This window comes from Gobius niger (assembly GCF_951799975.1).
Source record: "Gobius niger genome assembly, chromosome: 1".
Taxonomy (NCBI): Eukaryota; Metazoa; Chordata; class Actinopteri; order Gobiiformes; family Gobiidae; genus Gobius; species Gobius niger.
Window position 1 is genome coordinate 56,456,534 of NC_136852.1, and position 12,535 is coordinate 56,469,068.

The window sequence follows — 12,535 nt, forward strand, 5'->3', positions numbered from 1 at the left end:
TGCCACTCATGCACCAGTGTACGTACGTAGACCCTGAAGGCAAATGTCTTGCCTGAGGACAAAATGACAGTAACTTAGTGAAAACGTAGATCAAACCACCAACCTTCAAGCTACTGCCGGCCCATGTTAAGTAACGTTTTGCTTTGCCCTTCAGTTTTCATCTTTTTGCACCATCACTCTCTTGGTTTCTCCTCTAAATTAAAGTAGCAGTCGTGGTCGCACAGCCGGTGACCCTGACAAGCTCTCATAAGGGGGTCAGGTGGAAGAACCCCCTGGACACTGGGTGCGACCTCTCACACGCTCTCAGGCCCTAAACTTAGCTGGGGCCATGCCTGGGATAGTTGGACACATTCTGAACACTGCAGGGCCAAATTATCCACTGGCATGGACCCCTGCATTCGCTGTTTGTCCTGTTGATTTTGGACTGGCTCAATAGCAATACAATTATTTGACTTGTCCTTACACAGGAGAGTCTTAGTGCAATTTTGGCCACTACAAGGTCAATCTTTACTCATTCATTGCTTGACATGGGTACTTGTTTACTGAGTCTATCGTTTTAGCACCACAAGCTAAAAGGACAGTCAGCAAATAAATAGCTGTGTTGCTTCAGCTGTGAGGCAGCACTGCGGGTTGTGTTTCCTCAGTTGAAGGTGTGCTAAACCGAAGACTGCTCGCTGTCTCTTTATACACTGAAACTGTCATATCTGGGCCAGAACACATTCCTTTGCAACGGTGCGCTGGATGTTGGGCTGCCGCTTGCTGTGCTGCCGTCTGCATGAGTGCTTCGAGTGTGAGAGTAAATATTTGATCAGCTTTACTGCAGTACTGTAAGATCAGGAAATAGATAGAGCTGTAACTGTATGCTTTCTAGTTGTACTACATCTAGAACTACAAGGGCAGATACTGGAATTTTGGGATGCATTAATGTCATATAATATAATAAATCATCTGGATCAGAAAAACTTTTACATGTGGATTTAAATGTGTTTATTTGGACCCTATTTCTATGGGATTAAGTGGGATAAACCCTTTACTGAAGTAGGTCATTTTGATTCACTCGCCTGTAAAATGACGTCTTCAAATTAAAACCATTGCTGTTAATGTCCCTTATGGAGTTTACATAATTCTTCTGCATGTGAGTCTCTAGTTGTAGCCAGAACAATCAGTATGGCTATCATTGCCACTATTGGCAAGTTATCAACTACAGTACTGAATAAAATAATAATTTCTTTATCCTCGCCTACATTTTTTGATGAAAATAAAGGTCCACAGCTGCAATAAATAGGTGGGAACCAAAACACACTCTGAGCCTATAAAAATACTACCACATGAACATATTTCAAACAGATCAACAATATCTGTAAAAATTAACATTGTACATAATTTTTACATGGAACCCAAATCTATTTTTTTGACTAGTAACATGTCGGGCAATGTGACTGTGGTGCGTATAGGTATGCATTTGATGGTGCACGTCCCGTGGGCGGTACGTAGCTTCTTTAAAGGGTTTTAAGCATCCTGCCAAAAAAAACTGTGCAAACTGCTGTGGCCACCTTGATTTATATTAATTCAATTTGGACATCTTTCCCGGTGGCTGTTTGGCCCATTTCTGTAGTTTAGTAGTTAGCTTAAATACGAACAGACATACCTTTTTACAGTTGTTTGCGCTGCGCCGTGGTCCTGTCGTGCGTGCCAGTATGGCTCTGAATCGTCTAATTTTATCCAATTTCTCTCTTTTTTTTTTTTGAAATCTAGATGCCAACGCAAGCGCTCTATGAGAAAGAGGTCTTTGTATCATAGTGCTTGGACACACAATTTCCCCACCTCTGCTTATTTTATTTCTCAACTCCGGCATCTCTCCCAGGCCCAATTCTGCTGACTTCTAACCATTTAACTCCACACTTACCTGCGCCATGGATTTGAGTTCTGTACCCCCAAATATTCTGTACCTCCAATAACTCCTATGTCTCCACCCAACTTCAGCCCATGTAACAGTTACGACCAGCACCCCTGGACTCAATGGGCTCACTGTGTGAACAGGAACAAGCTGGATGCTGCGGCCTGAGCCAGTTTCCTTTGAAAAACAGCCTGCATGAGCGAAGAGCGAGTTTGAAATACCTGACGGGGCAGAGAGCTAATGTTGGTACATCTGGACTAGACAACCAGCACCTCAGCAGCTTGGGCTACAAGATTACTTATTGGCTTAGTGCATGATGTGGCTACATTAGTTTCAATGAAGGAAGTTGTGAGCACCAGTATTTCCTGTTTATTTCCTATTTAAATGAGCCTAGACCCATTTCAAAGCTTATTTTCTGAATATTCTGTGGTGAACAGCGAGTTCCTGGGAAATGACCACTTACTGCGTTACTAGAGCTTCATGTAGGATGCATACCTGTCAAAAGTTTGTAAACAACAAACTTGCCGACCTTGCTGAATGGAGAAGTCTCTTTCGCTGAAGTATTTCCATCCTTCATCAAGTTGTTAACACGCAGCTAGTGATCAGCCACCAGGAATTTGGTGTCCACCATGTAATCTTTAGAACATATGATTATGTAAATAAAAGGATCCTTTTTTATTTCAAGCTGCAAAACATTGTCAAAACCTGCTCTAAAATTATTGGGGTTAAACAAAGAGACTTACAGTGTCTATGGGAGGAGCAGGCGCTAAAGAAGACTAAATGTACCCTGGGTCAGCCTCTCCATGCTCTGTCCTCAGAGTTTTCACTCATGCCTTCTGGGTGTCGTTTTTATGTAGCTTCTCGGGAACTAATCGTTTCTCCAACTCTTTTGTCCCCTCTGCCACTGAACTGTGTGTTTATTAAAGGAATAGGCCACCGTTTTTACATACTTAGATATGCTCTTACCTCACTTTAGACGTGTTAATATATCCCCGTCTGGTCTTTGTCCGTGCGCTCTGTCAGGCAAACGGAGCACATACGCAGCCTCTCCCACATGTCATATAGCTCCGAAAAAGTTCACGATAGAAGCTACCAAGCTCTTCCACGTGTTTCCTATTTAAATAAAGTTACGTGAAGTGTTTTCATGCGAAGTATATTTACACAGAAATGTAACATGTCGATTTTATAAGCAAATAAAAAGGGGAACTATATTGTGAGGCGTAATGATACGAGGAGTAAAACGTCCGCGCAGTAACTCCTAAAGGTTATTGACGGAAGTGAGCGGGGGAAGTCTTTAGGAGTTACTGCGCGGACGTTTTACTCCTCGTATCATTACGCCTCACAATATAGTTCCCCTTTTTATTTGCTTATAAAATCGACATGCTACATTTCTGGGTAAATATACTTCGCATGAAAACACTTCACGTAACTTTATTTAAATAGGGAACACGTGGAGGAGCTTGGTAGCTTCTATCGTGAGCTTTTTCGGAGCTATATGACATGTGGGAGAGGCTGCGTATGTGCTCCGTTTGCCTGGCAGAGCGCACGGACAAAGACCAGACGGGGATATATTAACACGACTAAAGGGAGGTAAGAACATATCTCAGTATGTAAAAACGGTGGCCTATTCCTTTAAGTAACATAGACCATTTCAAATGTGCTCTATTTTTATTATTGTTATGGACTATTGGTGATCTTGAGCCTCTACTCTTGTCTGAATTATTTGGAGTGGCACACAGTGACTGTTTCTGATGTGTTTGTATAATGTTCTGAGGTTTGCTACAAATGAATTGCCCTGTGGGGTCAATAAAGTTTTCTGAATCTGAGTGTCTGAACTAATCCACACTACTGGTCAAAAGTTTGGAAATATAACGCCTTTTTACCTGCTTTAGGCACTCAAAGCACTTTATGTCAAGGAACCACTCACCCATTCACGCTCTCATTCTTACAACAGTGTACGCAGACACTGGAGACAAGGAGGGTGAAGGGTCTTGGACACAACGACAGTGTATATCTTCAGAAGCTGAGAAGCGAACCCACTACCATCCAATCAAGAGATGACTTGCTCTACCAACAGTTGGTAGAGCGGGACAGTACTGTTGTAACAATGGAATTACGTTACAACCGTAATTGGTATGGTCTGAGACCATGCCTTTTGTAGGAGCTCCTAGCCGCTGTGGCTGTGTGCGTTGCCATAATATACCATACTGTACCATACCATCTACTTATTATCTGCGTCTTTTATCAGCTGCTGTTCCCAGGTGTGGCCAGCGTTATTGATCTGGTAGACTTGTACACTCTGCATAAACTGTGGTTCTAAAATGAAAAAAGAATGATCTGAGGAAGGCTATTGCTGAAACTTTATCATCCTTGATTAAAAGCTGGACATCGGCTACTTGAGTGTGCGATGCTGTTTTTTGATTTATGATCTGGTAGACTTGTCATGTTAGAACACCTGTTTCTTAGTTTAGTGTGTGGTTTTACCTGATCACAATTGAATGTTTATTGTCACATTGTCCAGCCCTATATGCCCCACTGTAAACCTTTTTGAGATGCTTTGTCACTTTGTCAATAGAACATATTCTGTAGCCTTAACCCAATAAGAACCTTTACCACTTTCTGGGCCAAGTGGTGAGTATGACTTAAAATAACCACTTTCAGTTTTATAGCATGTTGCACCTGATTTATCATTAGAAACTAGTTCAATTATTAGCGGAGCAAAACTAATATATAAATGATTTTGTGTTGTGGCGTTTATGTTTATGTAAGCAAACCTTTAGTAAATCAGGCCCTACATTTCCTTTTTGTTTTTTTATGGCAAAGGAAACCACTCATGAAGGAGTGAATTTCGTATATATGTATAATTTCAATTCAATTTAACTTTATTACAGACTTGAGGACAGGACTCAAAAGAGACAGAGGGACACAATATGCAAAATATATAAAAATATATTAAAAATGTATATATATTTCTTTGTATCTTAAGGCTGTAACTTGCTTTTTGATTTTTCGCTAATAAATTAACTTTTACACAGAATGAACATTCCACAGGTTGGATACTAAAAAATCTTGCCAACCAATCTCGTTGATATTTTTTGCGACTTTGGTGGCGGTGGATTGTGGGCTTTGTGTAAATTTAGGACTTTGTTGTTGAGGAAAGTCCGCAGGCTGTTAGTCCCAGGGGAATTCCAAGTTTGGGGGCGGGTCAGCAGCACGAGCAGAGGCAGATCATAGAGGCCAGCGGTGCTCAAAGGAGGCAGTTGTTTTTACGTGAGGTGCTGAGAGAGGCATGACGGAGCAGTTTAGACCCCCATATAACGCCCCCTAAAAACAAAAACAGCCTGTGTCTCCAGTGTGTGAGCTCAGTGGAACAACGCTCCAGATGGGTGATGTCACACAGGGGTCAAATGCTCATAGCCATTGCTTGGAAAAGTTGTATGAGACTATATGGAAATGAAACATTCATTTAATTGTTCATTGAAGAATAAATTATAACAAATGTAAGTGATTATAGTCAATGTAATATATATTATTATAAATGTTTTTTGTGTAGAATTTAAAATGATTGTTGGCATTTCTTGAAAATGTTTTCCGAATTGAAGGCTAGTTAGTGTAAAAATGTAGGAAATTCAGTTGCATAGAGTCAAATGCCCTCTAGAAGGCAGATAACTTGGAACAATGGAGAAAATAAGAAGAAGTTACCAAACACCTAAGTATGCTGTCATTTTGAAATGTCCTATATATAATGTAATATAGACCCATAAGGCATAAGGACTGTGCTGCCCATAAGCCTTTGTGTGAGCTTTGACAATTCCTTTCAGGTTGATTAGGACTCAGACTTGACAGGTGTCGATACAGCATGTCACTGTGTGTTTCCAATCTTAGCATTAGCTGACAGCAAAAAGGTTAATCCCTATTATCTTTGCTTGAGGAGTCTGAGGAAGAGTTGGGAGAGTATGGGGATTTCAGGGTCACCATGACTGGCTCAGGCCTGCTCCTTAGTGGTTTAGAGACTCCAGTTCTTTATGGCTACAGAGGTACAGGCATTGGTCAGTGTGTCAGTGGGCATGCACCAGGGTTACGTAACTATGGGCTTCACACATGCAGTCCCAGGGAGTATTTTTGGACCTGGTCTTGTGCCCACAGTTGCTGAACAGGGGTGTCCGGATCTGTAATGTTGTTGGGTACATAGCTTGGAGAACTCTGTATGTACTGTATGTACTCTTGCAATCCTGTGGCCATGTATGTAAGTGCCTCATGATTTGTGTCTGTCAATGTTTTTGGTACATTTAAGCACATACAGACTATGTATCTTCAGAGTTAATTTGGTACTGCTCATGTTCATCAGTCCAGTTAATTTCCGCCTAACATCTATATCCACAAGTACATCTCCATGTTGTAACTGTGGTGTCGTAAGGAGAAAACGACGTGTTTTTATTTCCTGGTGGTGACAAAACACCTTGAACAACTTTAAAACAAGTCTTGTCATGTCTTCCAGTCAAGAGAAGCAGCAGAGAGGTGCAATTCTCCTAAATGGACATTAGGAGGTGATCAAACTACTTCACAAACGGTCAGATTAGCTTTACTGAAGCTGATGTTATTAGATAGCCTATACAGTATAAAAAAAACTCTCAAAGGCTTTGCAGAGAAGGCAGCTATGGGCAGCAGACTTTTTGGAAAATTATTTATTTTGGTATGAGGTGTTCTGAGGCCATGAAGCAGCAGAGTGAGTTTCTCACTCGGACTTTGACACTCTCAACTAAATAACAATTTAAATTATCCTCTGATGTTTTAAATTTTTGTGACAGATTTCTTTCTAGATAACTTCCCTCTGACATAATTCCTAGTTCATGCCCTGGTGTAGCTTGTTGCTGATGAAAGCTAATCTGATTAAGTGGATATTTACAGCTCTAAATCCTTAGTTATCAAGGCTCATCTTGTTTTTGTTGCGCATGTCTACACACTTCGATTAGCTGAGAGGAAGATATGAATGAAACATTGTGGCTGAGCCTTGGCTCCGTGGCTGTGCCCTTTTCAATGACTGTATATCGCAGAAAATGTGGTATTCACATAGATGCATCATTCGACCAATGAGCTGGACATTAGCTGCTGTTATTTACTGAAGCTGCCCACGGAGTGACTCTCTCCTCCTCCATCTTCATCCTCCCACATGTCATCTGCTGCAATCTCTGGACTTACTTCACAGATCACCCACAAAAACACAGACAAACAAACAAAGGGCAGCTATTGTTTTCTCTGCGCTGAGATGTTCTTAACATTTACCTGATCCAATTGCTCACAATCCTCCATGGGATATTCTACAGAGCCTATAGGACCCCCTTCTCTGTCAGCTGGCTCGCAGTAGCCTGTTTATTGCTATGCTACTTAATTCTAGCGAGGATGAGCTGGGCTTTCCGTTTCCACCTGCCCACAAAATCACTCCCATCCATCACTGGCTGACAAGGTGATGTGCTCTATTACACAATGCTTCGCGGTCAAACATAACTGGGTTGACAACTCATGTCAAGTTTAAATACATTTTTCAAATGTTGTGTTGTATGATTTTGCTTATTAAATTAAATATGTTTTTATTATGCAACAAATACGGATTTTCTAAATTACAAATAATACTTTGAGAGCAGAAGAATTTGCATAATTTATATCATATTAATAGATATTGTTTTGAATAGACGGTGAAGTATAAAAATGCAGTGTCATTATAAATGCCCCTCTCCATTGTGGGGGTGGTATCATTAAACAGCTACAGTGGATTTGATTGACACCCAATGGTCAGTGCTGAAGCTTGTCCAATCCCTCTTTTTTCAGTCTCTCCCTAAATAGTTTGGTTTCTTGGTGTTTTGAGAGGAACTTGGAGACGGACTTCTGGGTTAACATTTGCTCCACGTTAAGCCCAGTAAATGACCTCCTGGCATTCGCTAGCGTAGTGTTCTGCTTCCACCGACCTTGGGATGCCCCCACAGGGAGCCTGCTTGTCTCTGGCAACTGCTGAGAACCGCCGTCCCAAATGACAGTGTAGGCTTCTGCTTTGCTCCACGCGCAGTTACGCACAGATTAGCACACACGCCTCGTGTGTGTCGCCTCCTCCGAAGCTCAGGACTGGTGCATCAGTCGGTCAGCTCTTATCCTCTGCTTGTGAGCGTGTGGGGGAGCCTGGACTGCAGTCGTACAGCGTTTCGACGAAGGGGCTGGGATAATGAAGAGAACAGGACACAGTACGATCCGCACTTCTCGCAACGTGGCGTTTGTGTTTTTACCGAACCTACTTAACTTCTGGGGGCGCTAACCTTCAGCCACTTTTGGAATAGTGTGGATTTTGCGATGTGGCACCATCGGGAGGAAAACTGAGTTAATATCGCGACTGGCTGAGTGACACATTCAGCGGACCACAGTGTTGCGTAAACCGTCCGGACTGCAGGACGCGCGAGTAAACAGCGTTTTTACGCATGGAAATGATGAACTCAATCAGTCAAATGGTAAGGATGTATGTTTTATTCATTCACAAAATAAAAACGGTTGAGTCACGTGCTACCAACGTCAAGTCACATTTCGTTCCCGCGAGTAAAAGCGTGGAAATCCCGGTGAATTTGCTAACTTTATGTCAACTGCAATGTGACATTCAAGGGGAACTCTGTGCCCATTGAACAATCCATTCTGTAGCACCATTCACAGATGTCTAATTAGCTCCTAAGTAATCAGTGGATGAATAATTGGTTTGGGGAGATTGAGAATTGTCAGAACTGAAAACAGAAGTCGTATGTGAGAGCTACTCCATGGACAAACTGCTGAAGAAGAAAGTTACTGTGTGACCATTTGATATATATATATATATATATATATATATATATATATATATATATATATATATATATATATATATATATATATATATATATATATATATATATATATTAGGACTGAACTAATCGATTAATCGACGAGTAATCGTTTTCTGGTTCACACAGACTCATATATGCCAGGAGGTCACTTACTGGGCTTAAAGTGGAGCAAATGTTAACCCAGAAGTGCGGACCGTCTCCAAGTTCCTCTCAAAACACTAAGAAACCAAACTATTTAGGGAGAGACTCCAACAAACAATTACTTTAAGTTTATTCCATCAACACGTCCTCAAGCGGCGGCACTTTACTGTTATGTGATAAAATATTTTGAATATATATATATATATATATATATATATATATATATATATATATATATATGCTTCCTGTGAATGAAAGGTCAACTATTGCACAAAATACTGACCAATAAAGCAACATGAGTGGAAATGCACACTTTGGCATTTACTTTGCCACTGTGTGCTTATTACACATACTGTGTCTTCCTGTGGTGACTTCTGCACAACCATCTTCGATCATTAGTTCTGAAAAGGTCAGTTTGTCATGTGTGTGGCTGTTGTATCCTGTATTATACACTTCACATCCACACTCCTACATTTTGTATTTGCTTGTTTTCCTATGGCACGCACAAGACAAAAATCAGCTTCCTGTGTGTCCTGCTCAGTCACAAAAGGCTCTGGACCTTGTCTTCTAATCAATAACCACTTACTGCAGAGTCCACTAAGCCTCTGTCTATACAACTAGCTTTCTGCATCAACCTTTTCATGCTCCCTCTCTTCCATATTGCAGACCTCTTCATTCACCTTGTATTGTCACATGCACAGTCTCTCTGCAGCAGAGGTCATTGTGTTTGCTGATCATTTCCAGTCGTTGCCCAGAATCTTTATTGGGCAGAGGAAGGTATAGGACTGGAACTGCCAGCCTTTATCCATGCTGCGCAAGGTGTGACAGCAGCTGCAAAAGGGACAAGTGCTTCTGCGTTTGTGTGTGCATGCTCACCTGCCCAAGTGGAACATAGTGTGAGAAATAAATTTGAAACTGCCTCTGGACCCAAGTATTCTGTCCTCTTTGCCAGTTCTAGACATTTAAGGCCAGCATGACTACAATATATTGGGGGCAACAGTGGCTATGGTGGGAGAGAGCAGTCATCCTGTTGTGTCCTTGGGCAAGACACATACAAAATATACATTATTATTATTATTATTATTATTATTATTATTATTATTATTATTATTATTATTATTGTTATTGTTATTGTTATTATTATTATATTTTTGAGCGTTGTGACACAAAAGCAGTTAGTGTATTGACTAGACGCTCAAGTTAAATAATATTACAACATGAAAAGAATTGTAGTCAGCCAAGGGTGAATGACTACAGTCAAAGTAATATAAAGGGTACTACTCTTCATTTCAAATAAGAAGACAGTATTACAGTTCAGATGGCAATGATTCATACGATGCTATGCAGAGAGTGTATGAGTGTGTCTGTTGGACCAAAACCATAACACTGATGCTGAGCGGACACAGATAAGTGAGAAGGCATGTGAGTTAAAGCGTTCACCTGAGAGCAGTCACAGCGTTGATGACCTGATGGTGCTTGTGAAAAGGATTGGTGGCTTTGTAAGGAAGTGTGTCCTGTCTGTGTCACACACAGACAGGTAATCAGACAAGCAGCTAATACCAGCCCTGGCTTACAGTCAGCCAATCCATGTCTGTCAAGTTTATCTTAGCTTGTTGATAATATAGTGTCACTTTCTTACTGCATGCTTATTCCCTCTGTTGGAGCTTACACTTAAAACTATGAGCTTTTGTAGCTGACGTACATTAAGAACAGTGTGAAGCAAGCATTGAGCATCTCTTTAAATGTGTCTATAATTTGATTTCGGGGGTTGACGACAAATATAATCGAGTGTGTTCCTGCCAATTTGAGAAGATTATATTCAAGTCTTTTCAGTTTATTGCAGCTCTATACACAGACATACGCAATCTATACTTTTCACCAAATACTTCTCATGTTGGTCTGCCTCCAACCAGCTCTGCAGGAGTGACAGGCAGATTTAACCGACCACTGTGAAGTGTGAACCACCAGAAGTAGCCTTCCATATTGTACTTGCCTCTTACAGGCAATTTAAAGCTACAAAAGATTGTTTCAGCCCACAACTAAATTAATCACATTGTGTGGTGTTTAGTGAGGGAAAAAAAAACCTTTCTGATTAGCATTAAAATGTGTCCATCATCAATATTACGATGCTAGTATGATGTGAATATCATAAATCTGCTTCATTTAGAATGGCTTTTACTTTCTGAACTTTCATATTTTTGGGGGTTTTTAACTTCTGCAATGTCGTACCTGGATTCTGATGATGTCCAAACAAGCGAACAATTACATGCTTCTTATGGGGTTTGGGCTCCTGCTACATCTATTTCAGCAGCTCTCTCTGGTGGATTGGCCTGTCTGTTTGCATGTTTCTCTCTGACAGGGAGTGTAAAAGCACCAAACCCCCCTGGACCCCGGTTTCTGGTAGAACAGTCAAAGCCTAATGTAATGAATAATCCATCTATGCTAACCCTTTGTCCTGCTCCCTTGGCCTCTTTCATCAAATATTGTATGAAATCAATGAAAATATCAACAATGTAGCCTCAGTCATACCATAGTATGTTTTATTATACAGTATATCATATGATCGTGGTCACATGGTGCTTAATGTTGGACGGAAAACAGAAGCTAAAGCATGTGGTGAAATGAGAAGAGCAGACTTTACTACTGGTGTCTGCTGTTGGAGTTTGACACATGTGCTCCAAGTGTTTATATGTAGCTCGGCAGCTTCCATAAATAAACTACGCACCAAAGCCATGGTGACCTTCGTTCCAATTTTAACTAACTGTGGAAAAACTTGACCAAAGTGGTTCATAATATTAGACATGGCGTGAGAGAGAGCAGGGATGGTAAAGCTGCAGAATTAGTTGAAATTTGGATAGACTGCAGTCCTCTTTGAAATATCTCCATGGAACCAGCAAACTCTATAGTTTTGACCCTAACAAGCATGTTCTGAGTGTGTTTTGCGTGTTGTAGTGTATTTGTTTAGCTGGTCATATTTCAGTCTTCTCTCAAAGCCCTTGTCAAATGGATACTTATATTTTTAATCTATGTTAGTTGTTCACTTAAATTCTATGCAGAAAGAAAAACGTGTTCTTTGTTCTCTTTTTCACCAGGCAGAACAGTGTTATATTCTGGCTGTGTATTTGAATTACAGGGACAGTCGAGGTTAATGGGAACAATTAGTCAGAGTAGGCTTGTGATGTCAGTACAAGCAGCGAGTGTGAGAGTGGATGTCCTTCTACATTTGCGACAAGGGTAATTATGATGAATTCAAACTAAGGTATGCTGCGTTTTTTTTTTCCTCCATATTTTTCATAGACTGTATCTCTCTTGCGGCTGACTTATCAAGCCTATTTCCCGTTTTTAATATTATTTTTCTCAAGAGGCAGGACCGAGCGTTACATCAGCTTAACTTATGCTCAGCTCTTGAATCCTCATGAATATTATAATTGATCTGATTTACTGTATTTCAGGCTTTCCTACAGTAATTATTCTCAGATTCACTTGTAGATTAAGCACAGTTTTTGTGTGTTGGTCTGAAACATGATGGACAATAGTCATCGTGTTTGAGAGTACACACTTAAAGAAATCTCAGTTATACCTCAATGTGCAGATTCCTAATGTGCCGTTTCAATATTATTCTTATGTGCATGTTGGCTGT

The 12,535-nt window shown here is 40.6% G+C and overlaps 1 protein-coding gene across 4 annotated transcripts in view; it reads left to right on the forward strand.

Annotated features, from left to right (window-relative positions):
- rtkna (rhotekin a) overlaps positions 1-12,535 on the forward strand; it is a 47,156-nt gene that overhangs the window by 19,909 nt on the left and 14,712 nt on the right. Inside the window, exon 1 of one of the 4 annotated variants that reach the window (XM_079560555.1) lies at positions 7,757-8,391. The exons of the other annotated variants lie outside the window; for them this stretch is intronic. Within the exon in view, the coding sequence (XP_079416681.1) occupies positions 8,362-8,391 (30 nt within the window). The 5' untranslated portion in view covers positions 7,757-8,361. Of the gene's footprint in view, positions 1-7,756; positions 8,392-12,535 lie in introns of those variants that run through there. 4 annotated transcript variants of the gene reach the window in all.